The sequence below is a fragment of the Chanodichthys erythropterus genome, chromosome 13 (assembly GCF_024489055.1).
Source record: "Chanodichthys erythropterus isolate Z2021 chromosome 13, ASM2448905v1, whole genome shotgun sequence".
In the NCBI taxonomy this organism is placed as follows: Eukaryota; Metazoa; Chordata; class Actinopteri; order Cypriniformes; family Xenocyprididae; genus Chanodichthys; species Chanodichthys erythropterus.
This window is the reverse complement of record NC_090233.1, coordinates 49,163,558-49,183,835: the sequence shown is the minus strand read 5'-3', so window position 1 is coordinate 49,183,835 and position 20,278 is coordinate 49,163,558. Positions and strand designations below refer to the sequence as shown.

General features: G+C 34.6%; 2 protein-coding genes across 5 annotated transcripts in view; one reads left to right on the top strand and one right to left on the bottom strand.

Annotated features, from left to right (window-relative positions):
• mapkap1 (MAPK associated protein 1) overlaps positions 1–15,995 on the bottom strand; it is a 45,919-nt gene extending 29,924 nt beyond the window's left edge. Inside the window, exons 1-5 of the mRNA XM_067407778.1 lie at positions 15,815–15,995; positions 13,232–13,672; positions 6,293–6,382; positions 6,042–6,190; positions 3,575–3,747 (exon numbers count right to left, since the gene is read on the bottom strand). Coding sequence (XP_067263879.1) covers positions 3,575–3,747; positions 6,042–6,190; positions 6,293–6,382; positions 13,232–13,505 — 686 coding nt within the window. The 5' untranslated portion in view covers positions 13,506–13,672; positions 15,815–15,995. The remainder of the gene's footprint in view (positions 1–3,574; positions 3,748–6,041; positions 6,191–6,292; positions 6,383–13,231; positions 13,673–15,814) is intronic.
• Positions 15,996–19,207: 3,212 nt separating this feature from the next.
• Positions 19,208–20,278, top strand: part of pbx3a (pre-B-cell leukemia homeobox 3a) — a 52,818-nt gene continuing 51,747 nt past the window's right edge. For all 4 annotated transcript variants that reach the window (XM_067406942.1, XM_067406941.1, XM_067406940.1 and 1 more), the window contains exon 1: positions 19,208–19,435. In XM_067406942.1, coding sequence (XP_067263043.1) covers positions 19,260–19,435 — 176 coding nt within the window. In that variant the 5' untranslated portion in view covers positions 19,208–19,259. The remainder of the gene's footprint in view (positions 19,436–20,278) is intronic.

The following is a 20,278-nucleotide window of genomic DNA, read 5'->3' as shown; positions in this document are numbered from 1 at the left end:
GGCAATGCCTGCGCTGGTGTTTGTGCTGGGACGATGGCGTTTTAATTTGCTCTGACACACTGTCGAAATCCAGGCCTGAGCTGTAAAGAATAACTGTCATAGTGTTAATCAGACCCATGATCCTGCTCAGGCAGCCTGAGGAGATAACAGCCGACTGAGAGAAGTCCTGGATCGGTGATGTTTGGGTTCCAATAACATGCACTTCTAACTTTCATCTCCAAATTCTGTGCCATCAAAGATGACTATGGCACTGTTTACACCTAGTATTAAGATGCAATTTGGTTGATTGGATCACAAGTGGACAACACTAAATACAGGTTTTGAGCTTGTCCACTTTTGACCATTTCCAGAGGTAGTCAAAAACACATTGGGCCCCATCATACACACCAGCACAATGTGACGCCAGGCTCGACGCAGTTATCAATGCACTTGCATCCATCTGTTCACCCATGGGCGTGCTGGTCTGAAAACGAGGTATGTTCAGGTGCATTGTTTGCGTGTTGCTATTTTGAGGCAACTGAAAATGACTGCACCATTGATCAACAAAAACCTGCTCTAAAGTCAATGGAGAAGTATTTTTTTTGTTATTTAAAGGGCATGTTAGTAATATGCGCCTATAGGCGGGTGCAAAACGCACATACACTCTGCTTGTTAAACACACAGCAGCACACAAACATTTTTAAATATTAAAAAGTAAAATGATTCCTCTCTGGAGAAGCGTTCAGTCTTTCCGCTTGCAAATTCCACCATGTAAACAGCGAATCAAGACCCAAGTTTGGTTTAATGATGAAAAACATACCAAGCATACTCAACAATCCTGATTTCTAACAACCACTCACAGGGTTTAGCATGGTCTTGCGTCTGTCAGAGCAGAAACAAAAGCTAATGCTTATTTCGTCCATTAGATTAAAAAAAGATCTGAAAAAACCCATACATTTACCCACCCATAGACCCTCCCCTCAAAGAAATCAGGACAGAAGTGGTCAAAAGTTGACAAAAGAGACGGATGAAAACACCAGGTGTAAACGGGAATGTCTCTCCCTCATCTTCTTGTGATCTTATCAAAAAAAAACAAAAAAAAACGCATCTTAATACCAGGTGTAAACAGGGCCTATGTTCTCCTGAAAAACTAAGATCCATGTCAATCTTAATGTCTCAAAAGACCTTCTGTCTGATTCTTAACCCTGACATAAGACACAAAAACATGTGTTTTTTTGTTGAGTACCATACCTGATAAATCAGCCTTTAAAAGGTACAATATGTAATAATTTTGGCCGCTAGAGGTCGCTAGAAGCCTATTCAAAACAAAGGTGTAGCTTGATGACGGCAAGTTTTAGAGCGGAATCTTGGGACATGTGGTCTCCACCTAAACGGATGGTGCAAAAGAATAGGGAACAAATCATGTTCATGGATGAGGTTATTTAGTATGAAGCAGAGCAGGACAGAGTGTTGTGGGAACTGAATGAGGCCGCTGGAACAATTGCACAACACACGCCTCACGAGCAGCAGAACTTTTATTATGACAGTCGCCGGCGCCGCTTCCGCTTTTCCGGTCATGAGTATGAGGTAACACAGCTCTGTTTATCATATTAGATACATTTGAGAGTGTTGAAAATGATGTTATAATGTTACTCTGTGCGTTCACTCTGCGGCTGCTGTGAGACACTGTTACACACTGCAGTAAGATTTTAGAATATCATATTAAATGCTGGATGACTTGTGTTGATAAATGGTATGCAATTAATATTAAAACATATTGTATGATGGAGAAAATGCTGTATTACTGTTACTAAAAATAAAGCTGCATCTGAGTATGCTATGTTAGCTACTTCACAAAATAGTGTTTTTCTCTGAGGCATGGTAAAGCATGGTACTCGCAAAAAATCAAGAAAATTAGATTTCAACAATAAGACTAAAACGTGTTGAGCTATACAACGATTAGTTTTCTATAAATATATCAAAATAGTTGTTCCCTTGTCTATTAAAACATGTAATATATTAAAAGCGTCTTTGGTGTTTCCATGGTTTCTACAAAATAAAAACGGAAAACGAGGGTGACGCGATTGACAGGCGACTCCTCACACGTCCCGGAGCCTTGGTTAAAATTGCAATTTTCTTACAATTTACAAATACTTGTAAACATTTGGGATATTGTAAGTACTCAAGTGAACAAAATATATAACACTGGCCTAGTGGTTTTTGGATATTTTACTGCAAAAATATTACATATTGCACCTTTAATCGCTCACATAGTATGATATAGTGAGAATAAGGTGCTCCTTTTCAAGAAAAAAAAAAACAGAATCTCATCACTCCTATCACTCTAAACATTCTTTGTAAAGAAAACCTGGGTTTGTCTAACATTATCCAACAATTCCCCATTTTAGAACACAAGGCTTATCATATTGTTTTTTTATTTATTTATTTAATGTTTAACTGATGAGCTGTTAATACAATATATAACCTAGGTCCTAGGGTATGATTTTACCCCAAAAATTCAACACATCTGCCACAAAATATTAACTGCAAATTGACGTTTTGCTGCCTGGAGTCAACTTGTTTCTGTGAACTGCTGACAGCGATCCGAATGTCCTGAAAGAATCCTCTTTGAATTCAAGAGGGCCATCTCTTTACCTTGATCCTCACTCAAAAGCAGCTTTCAGAAGGTCTCTAGTAATGGCCAAAGCCGTACGGAGGTAGTAGACTCATTGAAACCCCACACAAGTAGTGTATCTCTTCCTCTCTACAGCCTGACCCTCCTCCAGGGGGAAAAGGCTCATTGCTATGCCAATCAGGTCTCACATCAACCACCAAGACTGTCTGTGTGAGGCACCAAGCTGCCCAAGAGGGAATCTGCTTTTTTTTTTTTTTTACCCCTCGTCTCCTCTCCATTTTAATGGTTACCCTCTCCTCAATCTGACCGAAGTATAAATCTTCATATTGTACCATGTACCAGGGAGAAAATTCCTGCACTATTCGGTCAGCAAACCTCGGAGACGCACTGAATGAGGAGATGAGAAAGAAACCCAGGGGAATCCCTGCTTTCGCTGGGAAAGGTCAAGACTGGCATTAGCAGCAGAGGTAGATGGGAAAAGAATATAAATGCCTCTGGGAAGGATCACTAGTACATTTGTTGGAGAGTAGCACTTTCAAGCATGTTGACAACAAGAATATTTTATTTATGACACCCTAAACAAGTAACCATTAAAGTCCCTGACATACTCACAACAAAGTTGTTTCAAACTCCCGAGATTAACTCCAATCAACCTTAATTTTGGTCTGATTTTGTACTAAATAACATCACACCAGTCCATATTCAATTTCGCTTTAAGTATATTGACACCTTAAAGGGTTAGTTCACCCAAAAATTAAATTGTTGTTCAGAAACCTCTCGGATTTCATCAAAAATATCTTTATTTACGTTCTGAAGATGAGCGAAGGTCTTACGGTTTTGGAACGACATGAAGGTGAGTAATTAATGATAGAAATTTAATTTTTCGGTGAACCCTTTAAGGATAATGTTTACCAATAAAGCACCGGAATATGAAGAGATGATAAAGATTATTCTACTGACATGAGCTTGGGTTCACGTCCTTCGCAGGTGTACTGCCAGCAGATGAGCCCGATTAGATCGTGGACCCGAGCGTTAGCCATCGTGACCACCGTCATGGGGTGAATCTTTTCTTGGGTCGACTGCATTGAGAGGTAGACATCAATTTTTTTGGTTGCCGTTGTACCAACATGGCCCTGAAAAAGAAAGGTGAAGTAAGCATGACTGTAAGCAATCATGTGATTGAAAAGATTCTGCAAATGTTAATGCAAAAAGCAGGTGAATAGACAAAAATAAATATCAAATAATGGCTTTTTTTTTTTGAGCCTTGGTTCTCACTCAGTAGGCACAGGTTTGAATCTGGTTTGTCTCATGTCCTGATTTAATTAGTGCTTTCTATCCTCAAAATTATTTTTTTTCTTGTCAGTTTATTAGTACAAGTAGCAAATATGCCCAAAGATCAAATAAAATTCAATTATAATAAAAAAAATAATAATAATAATAATAATAAAATAATAAAAAGAATCAGAAATATTTACCATGAATTAATTAATTAATAAAGATATTGCTAATATCACTTACAACATTAAAATAAACTTACATTCATTTGTCTGGACTGTATTTAATATTTTACTGGAAGAGGGGAAGCCTTTTTTGTATTCCTGACAAATTCATAGTACAGAAAACAGAGTGTTTGTAAAAACATGAAATCTAAAGAGCCAAAGGGGAACAGGTGATAAAGACAGCTGTAAGTGATGCACAATGACAAACTACACCTAAAATCTCCAAGACTGTCAAAAAATTAAAACAGCAGTCTTTCTCTGTTCTGCGAAGGTGTTATAGCCTGGAGCTGATCCTAATGCAAGGAGACAGGAGAGAAACCTGCGTGACACCATGTGTTTCTGTTCTGTATTTCAGAAAGAGCATGCTTAGAGGGTGATGAAAAGACTCTTTAACCCATCCCAAAAAATTCTTTATTAAATTAACTCTGCTATTCACTTAAAGCCTCATTTCATATTTTTCAACGAGTGTTAATTGTGAGCTCTGAAATTTGAGAGTGGAAGTGGGAGTTAAGCATGTTCATTGTTTTTAATCATGCAAGAGAGGAAGGGTTCAGCCCTCCAACATTCATCAAGTGTTATTAATGATGAGGATTATTATAGTTAATAATAATAAGTCTGCGTGAACCGGAAACTGCGACCGACTTTACTTCAGTATTGTGATGTATTTTCTGAGTGAAACAGAATATTGAATGGGACCAATAGAGGGCGTGGCTTGTTTTTTTCTCTTGTGGGAATTGATTGGATCTAGAAAAGTGGGCGTTTCATTCAGAATTTTGTTTAACTTGATGTATTAAAATGACTAAAACTGAAATTAAAAAAAAAACTATTTTAAAAAAAATAACAAAAACACAACAAAATCAATAAAACATTAACCAAAATAAAAATAATAAAAATGAAATATTTTGTGTGTGTGTATATATAAATAAATTCAAAACATAAATACTATAATAGTATCTCAGTAACTCTGAAATGACACTAATAATGATGCATTATTCTGTCTAACTAACTATTAGTGCTGTCAATTATCAATCGCAAAAATTAATTAATCACACATTTTTCTGTAATTAATCACGATTAAATGTGATTAAAAATATTGGACTTTTTTTTATTGTTTTTTATATGTATATTATTATAAATGTTATATTTACCTGTCTAACAGGTAGGAAATATACAGAAATTGAATAAAGTTATCAAACACTTTACAGTCTTCACTGCATAAATTCTTATTAAATCCTTATTAAAGCTACAATTTTCTCTGTTACATTTGTTCTTTGATTAACATTAATCACAGCAACTGGTTAATTAGGCTGCTGTCACTTTAAAGTCCGGAACAAACCAAGTCGATGGTCGGACGTCGGGCAGTTTTTGTGCGTCGACTGACTAAGTTTTCTCAGTGTGTTCCGCACCAGCGGCTGAAGTTGGCTCGCTGGCTTTTTTCGGCCGATTCGACATGTTGAATCACCGTCAGAGAGAGAGAGAACTGTGATTGGCTGTTATGTCAAAGTTCTGAAAGCAAGCAAATAAGTCATGACGGCACAGACAGGAGGTTGTTCTAATTTTACGTCATTTTACCTGAGCACTCGAATGCATGAATATTTTCATAATAACATGAGCGGAGTGGAATAAAGAACATGATCAGCATGACTGATATTCAAAACGTTAAGCCAGCGCTGCTTTGTTTATGGTTTGTATACATGCAGGCTTAGTTTTGCTTTCCCTTTTTGAATGACAGATATATTTTAATAAATATTTAATATTATACACATGTGCAGAACGCGTTCAAGCACATATTTTTTCCCCGATGCAGTTGACATGAGGTGACAACACCGTCGGCTTTCATTGCCGCTAGTTTTTTGACGTCAGGTTGGTGTGGCCTTTAGACCTTTTAGAGCAAAAGTAGTACTTAGTCTAGACACAGAAGTGCTCACCTTGCCATCAAATTTGGAGTATTCGTTGAAGGGGTTGTTGAGCTGTTGGGGACACTGTTCTAGCCGCAGCGAGAGTGTGGATTTACTGCCTGTGCTCTGGGGCCTGTCCTTAAAGTCCTTCTTTTCAAAAAGTGAGCTCAAGTCGTCTGCTACAAAAATCAACAGAGGAAAAACCATTCAGAGGACAAGTAATGCAGAAGAGAAAACAAATGTGAATTTTGTTCATTTGAGTAAAGCTACCGCTACTGTACCTGATTGAGACGAGCTTCTCTCTTTCCACTGAATATTTTTGCACTTGATCTGGTTCTGTCGTTCTTTCCTCAGTCGCTCCAGTCTTTGAGCTTTAAATGAAAAGACTTTCATCTCATTAACAGTGTCAGCAGTGTGACCCCATTAGAGTTCAAAATGGTCAACTTCAGTTAAATGGAAAACAGACATGTATATTATAATTCTGTTACAACTGTGATTGACAAATTCAAGGGATGAATTCACCTGGAGAAAAAATACACAGCAGGTTATGACACCTTTCCAGCTATGATACATCTTTGATTAAAAATGTTGAAGATAGACAGGTTACTATAGACTGACTATTTAAATATTTAAGCACTGGTTATGTAACAAATCAATGTCTAACTTGACCCACTATTACACTAGTTTTTTTGCTTGTCAATAAAGAAATATGACCCGGACATCCGTTTGTGAGATTCAATTCAAAAGAAATAAAAATAATATACAGTATATTGGATGGTGACCAAGACAATTACAAAAAAACAAAAAACAAAAAAAAAACACATTAACATAGCTGCTAATTCTGTCTGGACATTGTTTTTTGTTTGTTTTTGTTTTTTTATTTATTACAGCAAATACTACCATGATGTATACTAAAACATTTGTACTTTACAAATCTAATTAAAATTATTATTTTTCTCATCACATTAAGTGACATCATGAAAATGTCACAAAGGGGATAAAAATGAATGGCCTTAAAATGCATAACACAGTTTACAAACCACTATTATTTAAAGTTCTATTGTGAAATTAAGCTGTGTTATTCAAAAATACCATCTGAAGCAAACTTGGAAAAACACATCATGACAATCATTGTTAGTCAGACAATCACCGTCTGAACAAACAGTCTTTCATTCATGTCATTAGATAATATTAGGACAAGAATATTCTGCATGTTTACAAAGAAATAAAAGACATTTTACATTTATTTCATGAGGTCTTCAGTCGATCTACATAATAATTTTTAATTTTACAAACATACAAATGCATGTTAAACAATATGCATATATAAGATCGTCTACAAGCTGCATATATGCATTTGTAACAGGTTATATTCAAAACAGTCCAATTTGTACACTTAAAACTAAAAGATTTGGTCAGAGAGCACTTGGCTGGTATTTTGAGAGCAAGTACAAATATGCAGCACTTGAACTTGAAGTATGTATTCAAATGTAATCCCCTTTAATTGCAGGGCAAAAGTTTCCCTTAAAGGGTTTTTGCTCTGTAACATCTCGTCAACAAAAAGTGTTTTGTTGATTCTGGAACTGCAACCTGAGTGGTCTGGGACACATGAAGGATTTTATACATATACATATATATATATATATACATACATACATACATACATACATATATATATATACATACATATATATATACATATATATATATATACATATATATATACATATATATATATACACATATATATACACATATATATATATATATACATATATATATATACATATATATATATATACATATATATATATACATATATAAATATATAAAGTGACCACAAACCATGAATTATAATCTCTTCCCAAAGATGTGAATGCAAACACTCAACTTTGTACATTGTTGCATTCTGAACTGTCATATTGCAAATTATAACGCAACATGAAAGAAAACTGGTGATCGTTGCTTCAACAATAATGCAAGAAGACACATTAAGTTGAATTGGCAAAGAGTGTTTAGTTTCACAAAAGTTTCACAAAGCTGACCATCGTTATAAGTTTCTAAGCAATGCAAAATTATTAGCTATTTGTATTAGCCTAAATTTCAGCTGAAAAGCTGTGGCAGATACACTGAGAAACATTTGCTGTAGAAATGTTTCAATCAGCAACAGCTAGCAAATTTCACAAACAGCATTTCTAGTATTTTCTTGTAAAACATGCTCCAATAATGTTTGCTTACAGCTTCAAAAAATGATTTTTTACAATGTAGTCTCATGGACTATTCAAAATCTCATGGGTCAGTATAGTAATTCTGAACCAAAAACCATAATGTCCACAGCTATCCAAAGAACTGAATCAAGTTGATTTGATCAGTGTTCATATAGAAAAGATTCCAACTATATTATATATATATATATATATATATAAGATCACTTGAAGGCATGAAATAATATGAAAAGGTCTTCTATCAAATTAAAGAATATTCTTTGAGATCACAAAATTAATTGCTGAAATTCAAACTGAAAATGATTCATAAATAAGATACATCAGATTCATATTGATATTTTCAGCACTGTTTCCTGTCCTGAACACTTGCTTACCAGCAGGCTCAGGTCTCACGAAACTGTCTTGTCGTCCTGGGGACAAGTTGTTCAGATGGTTGATAATAGAGGAATATTTCAAAGATTCCCTCTCCAACAAAAGCATTGCAAAACCAGAGCTAAGCCACATCCATTTCATCAAAACTAGTGATTATAAATCCGTACCCCAGGATTAATTCACATTTCAACATTTGCCATGACGAGAGGTACTGACTGAAACTGAATGACTCCAGGAACAATCCTCAACATTACCAGGTATCAGTATTTCAATCCTTTTTACAAAGACTGAAAGCTGTTTGTGTTCAAACAAGCATAACATAATTAGAGCCTTGCATAATTACTTATCTAAATCTGCAGTTATAACTGCTATATGGATGCACGATATATCGGCCACCATATCGGTATCGACCGATATATGTTCATTTATAATGTTATCATTATCAGCACAATAAGAAAATTTGGCTGATATGTTAAAGCGGATAAATAATGGATTGTTTCCTTCAGCCGAGAAACTTCAGATGCGCACTGTCCGCCATAATGGTTTTGAATTGCTTGAAATATGATTGAAATCACTTCAATAAAAGCAAAATACAGTTAATTGCAATGTACAGCGCAAGTCTATAATTGTGTGCTTGGGACACAGCTTTTAATGGTGAGACTTTTGTTTTTGTAATCAGGCTCTCAAAAATCGGTTATCGGCTTTCAAATATAAAGAATTATCAGTTATCCGTATCGGCCAAATCCCTAATTGTTTCGAAAGCAAAATATAATAGGCATAACTCACCTGTAATGTGAGAAAACAACCATTTTCTGTGTGAAAAGTTGTTTTTGTGGAATTACTCATTTAATATAATTAGAGAATCACTCAAAAAAACTTTTTAATATAAAACATTGTGTTTGCTGGTGTCTACTGAAAAACACAGATGAGACACACCAGAGATATTCTCTGTAATAGTCTAATATCAAAACACTAAAAATTGTGTTCATATTGATTATTTGTAATAAGATGAATACGGAAAAAAAAAAACCAAGAAAGACCAGACTTAATGCGTAATTTGTTATCAGATAAGCTTACTGATTCCAAAAGACAAAAGATCCAATTTCACCAGAAACAGGTTTGCAAAGGTAAGATCGTCTAAGAGTACAAATCAATTTCAGTCAGTTGCCATTCCCAGTAGGGCTGCACGATTAATCGCATGCTATTCTCACGCGCATTTCGTCAGTAAAGCCGGTTCCCTGATTACCGCTAAATCGCCATCACCTGCTTTCAAATGAAGCGGCATTTAATAGACAGAGCCGTAGATCACTGAAAAGCCACGCAATATCGCGTTCATATCGCAGATGAATCGCCTGCGATAATGAACGCGATATTGCGTGGCTTGTCTGTGAACTACGGCTCTGTCTATTAAAAGGCGCTCCGTTTAAAAGCAGGTGATGGCGATTTAACGGTAATCAGGGAACCGGCTTTACTGACGAAATGCGCGTGAGAATAGCATGCGATTAATCGTGCAGCCCTAATTCCCAGCCAACAAGCACAATCAGATTAACCCTTGATCACAGAAAAGGGAAACAAAATCAGATAATAAAATAAATTGCCCCAAACAAACAATTCATTAAATCGTACCTACTGAGATCAAAATGCTTTGTGAAATTTCCTTTTTATTTTTTATGTAAACATTTAGTGAGCCCCAGATTATTTTTCCAATATTCTCTGTGGATGGTACAGTAAAGCATTTAATGTGCTGCATTAACAGGAAAGCTTTAAGGGAAAGATGAAGCAGCAAAAGGCTATAGTGTTCAAGTCTAGCCTAATTCAAAACTTTCTGCTTTCTGCTTTGATTTGCTCCAAGGTTTCAGCCTATTGATAATCAGTAAGCAGTAGGGATGGGAATAGTAAGGAAACTAATGATTCTGGCTCCAATTCAGATTCCACTTTGCATTAACAATTCTTTCAGGTTTTTTGGAATGAACACCATTTAGAAAACATTAATTTGCAATCAATTGCATTTATGGCCTGATGTCTTAAGATTTCAGATATTCTACAAAAATAAAAATACACAGGACTTCCTTTGATGCCATATTTTGCTAAACGAATAAATGTTTTAGGTCAACGGTCACTTTCTGGAGGCATTGCCAGTTTTTGATTCCCAACCCTAATAAGCTGTGATTTCTGTCCATCTACAAGCCGTGGAGCAGTTTAGATGATGACCAGATAAATGCTTGATGTCTTGATGCAATGATAACACATCATACTTATTCAGCTTAACACATTTGTTGTTGTTGTTGTTTAACTTCTTTAACAGCAAGTTATGGCTGCATTTCCTGTTAGAGACCTAAATGGCTTCAAATGTTGCATTTATCAGCATCATCAGCCTGACTGCTTAAAGCAGAGCAATACAGACAGATTTCATTTTTCATACATTTTAGAGAGAAAGAGAAGTACTGAATCACAGGCCGACACCGCAGAGAAAACTGGAGCAGAAGCATGCAAGGTTTAGTTTAGGCCGTCATCCCATTAGCAGATTTTTTTATTGAGTTTGATATTATCGGTTAGCAAACTTTTGTGGCCTTGGTAGTGACCAATGAGCTTCAAGACAATGACAAGCCATTGTCATGCTCATATATGATCCCACTGCAAAATGCAAAGCCACATATTGAAAATACTGACAGAGCAAGTTAAGCATGAACGGACTTAAAGGTGGGGTAAGCAGATTTTCAAAAATGCTGTTGGATATTGTATTTGGATATTTGAAATCAACCCAAACAAACAGTCGGTCTCAAACCCCAGCCCGATCACTGCTGGCAGGCAAGGCGAGTGCACTACCAATGACGCTAAACTAGGGCTGGGCGATATGGCTAAAAACTGTATCACGATATCAGTGTTTCATATCGGTCGATATCGATAATTATTGATATTTTTTATGACCCATTTAAAATAAGGACCAGGAGAAAAATATATTACATTTAAACATTTTTATTTTAAAACTTAACCTTCCTCTGATCATAATCCCCTCAGTTATTAAGACAGAAATGTCAACAACCATGGAAAACTCAAATACTTAAAATGTAAACATAAGTCTAAAGTAGGGTGACCACCCGTCCCGCATTTCATTTATGTCTGTAATTTTTTTTTTCATCCCTGAAATTACAATACCACATTAAGAAATAATAAAAACTGTGAGCATTTAAAAATCTGTTTGTGCAGCCGTCATATTCAAGCTGTGAAAATAACCAACCAACGCAATCATAGAGAGAGGTTTTCCCGCTGATGACAACTGAGTGGACGGCGCAAAGAGCGGGCCTCATCAAAGTCAGTAAACTACACTAGCAAGGATTTCATCTTCCATACTGGATAAGAACCTCAAGAGCTGCTCAAAGCTGCCCAAATCAATGATTTAAAGCATGTGCATGCGCATATGCCAAGTTCGCCAACAAATGTAAATCAATATTTACATAGCGTAATAGTTGTAAATTTATCTATCTAGCGTGTCACTCCCTACGTTGCTAGGTTACCAGAGAGCGAGTGCCTTTGTTAATGCAACCAAACTTGCTACACAACCTCCGTTTTCCTCCGACGAAGAACAAAAAATATCAAACACATTTTTTATTGATATCGATCACGTGTCTATCGCGATACATATCGTTATTGTTTTATCGCCCAGCCTTACGCTAAACACCTCATTCTCTAGCAATCGTCATTGTGCAAGAGTTTACCTGCACAGCTCTCACTATCTGGCCTCTGTTACACACGCAATCCGAGAGTGGATGTCTGTTTATCACAGCTGAAACACAACAAAATGCTTCACGAAAAATAAAGCGCAGCTGATAAACGAATGACAAGGAAGCACAAAAAATAAAGCCCTTGCCCAGTCATAAACCATTCCAGTGATATTCTTTTCAGCTCTTTTGTATTGCGTCTCATCATCTCAGTTTTTTTTTCTTTCAAATCTCCCTCTTGCTCGTTCTGTCTCTTCGACCATCATACGCCCCGTAATGCTGATTGGTTACACGTTTGTTGTTGGTGTCGGCCCAACTAACTTCCAAACAGTGTTTTTCAAAATCTACTTACTCCACCTTTAAGCTGGTTTGAGCGATACTCCTTACCAAAATTGAGCGTGTGGAATTGCACTTTTAGTTGTACGTAGTGTTTGCTTTTAATTAGATTAATTAATCACCACATCATGTAATTTATTAGATTAAAAATTGCTTGACAGCCCTAATTAATACATTTATATTATTTCTAAGACAGAATATATTACTATTGTAATACAACTGGATTGTAAAATAAATTAATGTTTCATAATAAATTAAAATATTTTACTTGAGACTGTAAATGTCTTAATATCTTTACTTGAAAGAGGTAAAAGTTGAATTTTTATTTTGGAAAAAAACTGTAGGAAGCTTTTTAAGTTTCTGTGAGAACAGTTTTACAAACAGCTCTCATCACAAATCTAGTGAAACGCTGTAATTATCTGTCCACAAATGTCAGAAAAATTGTCACTTTTCTTAAAACCAGGCGTGAGAAGGTTTTGGGCGATACGTCTTTACCTGTACCAACCACATCAATAAGCTGGATTCAGGGCCCCAAAAGCAGAAAAGTCAGAGTCAGACAGCTACTTGCCTGTGTTGGAGCGCCGTCGGATGCCAAAATCCCAGCTGGAGGTGATGTCGACAGACTGAGAGAGATCACATGTCTGGCCGTCTCCTCCACCGCTGCCGTCGCCATACGAACCCCCGGACGAACCTCCGCCAACAGACACCACAGACGAATGGCACTTCTCCAGATCCACGTCGTGATCAATAAGGACCATCTCGCACATCCCGGTGTCATCGCTGGTCACGTGTGACTGCCGGATGTGGGCCAGGATGATGGCGGGGTTGTCGAGGAAAGCCATTCTGAGCACCAGCCCCTCTCGCCCCTCTGTCGCTCTCCGGGTCTCTGTCCGGATGTGCCGACCCTCAGTCGGAGTTAGAGGCTGAAGATTCCTCAGCGATGCAGCGTCTTCTTTTCCTTCTTTTTGGGGTTATTTTCTCCTCTCCATGGTGGGACATGGATGCCTGCCTGCAGGGTAACAAAGCCCAGATGTTTAAACATCAAGTCACAACACCTACACATATCATACAATCACTTAAGTAATATATTTAACCTATAAAGCATACTGTATCATAATGGTGATGATACATTTTATTTATACTGCGCTTTTCTCAAACCCAAAGTGCCAGAACATACTTTCTAACGATGCCACCAAGCGGCAACATATAGATGCAAACAAAATGGGTCTAAGTACTGAAACCTGTGGAACACCCTGCTAAACTAATGTTGCCTCAGATGTGTTTTTCCCCAAACATGCTAAAAATCAGTTACATAGGATTTAACCATTCAAACACAACACCAGAGATGCCTAACAAAACATGCAACCTATCAAGGAGGATGATATGACAGTGTCCAAAGCATCACTAATGTCTAGAAGAACTAAAATGCTGCAAGCACCATTCTCATCAAAAGCAAGAAGGTAATTTGTGACATGACTGGAACGGTTCCAATAAATTGTTTTTGGACAGATATTACTGTAGCTGGTCAACAACAACTACTTGAAGGACCTTAGCCAGAAAAGGCAGATTTGCAATAGGCCTATAGCTAGATAACTCTTCAGCATCACAATCAGATTTTTTAAGAACTGGTGTGTTAGTGGCCATCTTACGGGTCAGATGAACCTAGCCGGTGGCTAAGAAATTGTTAATAACTGAAGTAATGGATGAGCAAATGTGTGGTAAACCCTTTTTTAGGACCTAAGTAGGCAAATGGTCGAGAAAACACGTGGATGAACTCTTAGACATGGCCAATTTCAAAACAATGTCTACACTGACAGTAGCAAAGTTAGAAAAAGAAGTGGAAAGTGAGGTTTTAGGATGAGACTCAATAGAGAGACAGAAGCAATGGAGCTATAGATACTATGGACTTTCTCACTGAAGTATTTGTTAAAATTGTTACACATCTCATCAGTAGGACAGATACCTTTATTTTGAGGTTTAAGAAGAAATGCATGTATTAAATATGTATTTATATAAATATTTAATACATGCATTTCTAAGGCCTCTAAATAAGCAAAATGATCCTGAAATCCCTGGTGTACACAATCTACAGGCCTTCTGATGATAGTAAGAAATAAAAGGTCTTTAGTATAATTGCAAAAACCTCTCACATCAGCTGTGAAATCTTTACTGATTGTTATAAAGTAAATGTAAGAATAACTTTTGTTTTGTTAGTAATATTTAAAGATGAACACTTATGGACTGAAGCAACTTTTAGGTTTACTTGATTAACCATATATCATGTGCAAGCATCAAAATATGATACAACAGGCTTTCGGGGAACTTTTATTTGTTCATCTCTCAATCATCATTGTGTTGCATTACATTATATGTTTTGACCCCTACAATAAAACTACAGCTTGGGTCATTAAACTAAGCATTTAAATAGCATCTTACTACGATAATATATATAATTAAGAGATATAAAGTGAAAACTGATATTTATAAGCATTTTACATAAGTAGTCTGCTATAATAATATGGTTTACATTACAAGTTATCAGAACTTCATCCTACTTTTTGGCCATATAAATAACAACATCAGCACAAAATTGCATGTTAAATAAGATAAAAAAAAAAGTTCAATAAACTGTAAAATCCATTCAACTACTTCATATACACTGGTATAAACCAGTCTTCCAGGCTCTAGTCTTGTTCTCATTAGCATGTTTATGATATAAACACACAGTAAAGTAAATACATACAGTTGGTTAGTTACAAACTAGACACTAGCTGTCATGATCGCTCCTGTCACCAGAAACCCAAACAACAAACTTCTTAACTAGACTAAGACATGGGCAGGGACAACCGTACCAAATAATTACACTACATGTTAAGATGTTTTTAAAATTATAATAAGAAATTATGATGCTAAAATGCTAATTAGCCAGCAAGCTAGCAATTTCTTATTTTAAACCGCATTAATTGTGTTCGTTAAAAAGGGGAACTGATCACAATTGCACTCACGTTGCTGTCTGATAAGAATAACATTATATTTGAATAACACTGTTAATAAAACACCCGTAAGTAATAATCACTGAACGCGCTAGTCGGGCCCTGCTAACGCTCATGCTAATCTGCTCGATGAGCCTCAAACATCACTCCATCATTACCTTCATTCATGCCTGTAACAGCGGCTGAAAACACCACAGACGCGCCACACCGTCTGAGCGAGGGAGACACTGTACTGTCTCATTTCATACTTGTGGAGATATCGTCCCAAAAAACTGAATAAATGTGTCTGTTGTTTACTCTGTTGTTCCTGTGTTGGTGGTCCTGTAAGCTACTTCCTGCGGGTTTACCCCTCATACCGGAAGTACACCGCTCTGGAAAACACCCTCGAGAACCAAAGATGGACTAGGCAAGCGGCCAATCAAGGCTAAGAGAAAGTAGATAGACAGTTTATTTTGGTTTATTACATTTAGATAGATAGATAGATAGATAGATAGATAGATAGATAGATAGATAGATAGATAGATAGATAGATAGATAGATAGATAGATAGATAGATAGATAGATAGATAGATAGATAGATAGATAGATAGATAGATAGATAGATAGATAGATAGATAGATAGATAGATAGATAGATAGATAGATAGATAGATAGATAGATAGATAGAACAAACAGCATTATCAATTTACAGTAATTTCACAGAGATTGAGAAATATGTCATTTAAAAGACAACAACATTTAGGGTTGATTAAAGTAAAGAAAACAACAGACGATGAAAATGTTTTGCAAATCTAAATGTTGTGGTCCTTTACATATTTCTCAATCTCTGTGCATTTACCCTGAACTGATAATGCTGTTTGTTATGAAGTCTTCTGATGAAACAATATGACAAATTCTCAATATGCAAGATGTACAATAGACACTATATTCCTTGCAAAAACACATTGTACTGGTCTGCAGTGCACTTATGTAAATAATGAAAATATACAGACTAAAATACATCAGATCATAAAATAGTGAGTAAATATATATATATATATATATATATATATATATATATATATATATATATATTTATTTATTTATTTTGTTTGTTTGTTTTTGTTATAGTGAAAAAGAGAAAATATTTACTTAATTAAAGAATTCTCCCATCATTGCAGACACACAATTACCCATCATTTCTTCTTCTTTAGTAACTTTTTTCACAGTAAAAAGTGAAAATATGCCGTTTTAATGTAGGGAGCTATACCTGCTCAGATCATAAAAATGACTTGCTGCTGTTGTAATCAGCTTGATTCAGTCATATTAAATTATATTTTTGACTTAAAATCAGACCTCATTGTTATGAAGCATGCTTTTAAATTACATGCTTTTAACTTACATGATTTGCAATGCTTCACATTTTTATTTATTTTTATATTTATTTAGTATAGTATTTGTATTTGATCATTATACTAATTTATTTCAGAGTTTTTTATAACAGTATTGTGTTTTTTTACGATGATGATGAGGAGGAGGAGGAGTAAATCAATTTTTTTGCATCATGGACACACATATTGTTTATTAAAATTAAAATGTGCAGTAATTACTGATTACTGACCTATAAAAAGATATTAGTTTAACCTATAGTTAATTGATACAGTCATATTAATTAAAATAATTTATTGAAGCAAATTTTGAGGTTACTTGATTTTTTTTACAACTTTTAATAAATTTATCTGCTTTTTATCTTGTCTGTTTACAATGACATTGTGTAAATTTATATTACAACTGTATCATTTATTGGGGTAACATATATTATGTAAACACAAACTTTTATTTTGGAACGATTAATCATTTGACAGTATATATATATATATACATATTATATATATATTTTTTATTTTTATTTTTTATTTTATTTTACACAATATCATCATGAACAGCCAAGAAAAAAAAACAGATGAATTCATTTAAAATTAAAAATTTGTAATTATATATATAGCTTTCCATGACAGTATATATATATATATATATATATATATATATATATATATATATATATATATATATATATATATATATATATATATATACTGTCAAATGATACTGATTAATTGTACTGTCAAATGATTAATCGTATACTGTCAAATGATTAATATATATATATATATATATATATATATATATATATATATATATATATATATATATATATATATATATATATATATATATATATATATATATATATATATATATATATATATATAAAGTTTGTGTTTACATAATATATGTGACCCTGGACCACAAAACCAGTCATAATTGTATATTTGTAGCAATAGCCAACAATACATTGTATGGGTCAAAATTATACATTTTTCTTTTATGCCAAAAATCATTAGGATATTAAGTAAAGATAATGTTACATGAAGATATTGTAAATACCATAAATATATCAAAAATTTATTTTTGTGAGTGGATATGCATTGCTAAGGACATCATTTGGACAACTTTAAAGGCGATTTTCTCAATATTTAGATTTTTTGCAACCTCAGATTCCAGATTTTCGCATAGTTGTATCTCAGCCTAATATTGTCCTATCCTAACAAACCATGCATCCATGGAAAGCTTATTTATTCATCTTTCAGATGATGCATACATCTCAATTTAAAAAAAAAACCTGACCCTTATGACTGGTGGTTTTGTGGTCTAGAGTCACATATGTGTGTGTGTATGTTTATTATGTATATATTATGTATATAACAAATATTTACATTTATACATGTATATTTACAGATTTATATAATTCATATTATATATATATATATATAAATATTTCATATATAAATCTAATATATATTTTGTTAAATATGCATGTGTGTATACATATAATGTATAAATACAAACACATGCATATGTAACATCTTAAAATAAGCATATACTGTATAAATATAAGTTTTATATAAATAAATATGTTGCAGTTGTGAGCGCAGACCGCGGGTGGGCGGAGCCGACAGTCTGCACGCTGTTGTGCAACACTGGGTACATCATCAGTAGGAGCTGCTGTGCACGAGACACACACAGCGATCCACACGGATATTCTCACAAGCCATTACATCTGCTGTAGATCATCCAGAGGAGAATGTGCTTTTAACAACCTGTCTGTATCATTCAACAGCTCAACACAACAACAAGAAGAAAGAACACTGGAACGCCAAGGCTTTATTGCAACTTATATACATCACATTTTTATTTCTAATTTATTTTCTTTTGATGGACTCGAGGAAGAAAAAATCAAATTGAGGTGGATTTTCTGAAGTTTTGCAGAAGCTGCCACTGGACTGGATGGAATAATAGTGTGCAATAGTGTGAATAATAGTGTGCAACTGAAGAAACATTGCAACGGGGTAAATGATGAACACTCAAAGCATCAAAGTGCACTAGACTGTTTCTGACACTGGAAATCAGAGGATCATTTTATTAAAGCACTTCTTGTTTTCGCGAACTCGGGACTTTTACGCATCCATCATTTTTCATGTAGCTGATATATTCAGGACAACATCAAAATATCTGTCGTGTGGAATTAAAAAAAAAATATTTCAAAGTCATTTGAGCCGGAGGATGGAGGAGCAGAGTCATCTGATGCACACCCTGGGCGGCGTGACCCTCGCCGGACACCCGGTGGCTTTACCGGTGCCTCATGATGGAGCAGACGCGAGAAACAAGCAGGACATCGGAGACATTCTGCATCAGATCATGACCATCACCGACCAGAGCCTGGACGAGGCTCAGGCAAAGTTAGTTCCACAATGACACTTTACATTGCTGTCCATGTTATTACACTTTATTAATAACAACAATAACGTGTATTTGCACGCAGCAAATACACGCTCCGTGACAATACAAAAAAATGCACTTTTTATTCCAATGAACATTTATCAGCCTGGTTATAAATATATATATTTTAAAGTCAATTTCCACAGTCCTAATACAAAATGTATTGGGCACTAAAACGTTCACTGCTGTTGGCCAGGAAAAAAGATACAATTCATTTAACACGCCACACATCCTATAGCGGGGTATGTTGTCACTAAACAGCATATAAGAGGTTTCCAGCGACATGCTAATGTATATATATATATATATATATATATATATATATATATATATATATATATATATATATATATATATATATATATGTATATACACGTTTAATCGTGATTAATCGCATCAAAGTAAAAGTTTGTTATATATGTGTGCATACTGTGTATATTTATTAGGTATATATAAATACACACACATGCATATATAACAAAAATATATTTATATATAAAATATTTATATCTATATATAATATAAATTTCATATAAATAGCCTATAAATATCTAAAAATAAAATATAAATATATAATATACATGTATACATGTAAAGATTTCTTAAATAAATACGTGCGTGTGTGTATTTATGTAAACACAAACTTTTATTTTGGATGTGATGAATCATTTGACAGCGCTATATATATATATATATATATATATATATATATATATATATATATATATATATATTATGTAATATATATTATCTCTGTTTGTGTATATATATATATATATATATATATATATATGCACACACAA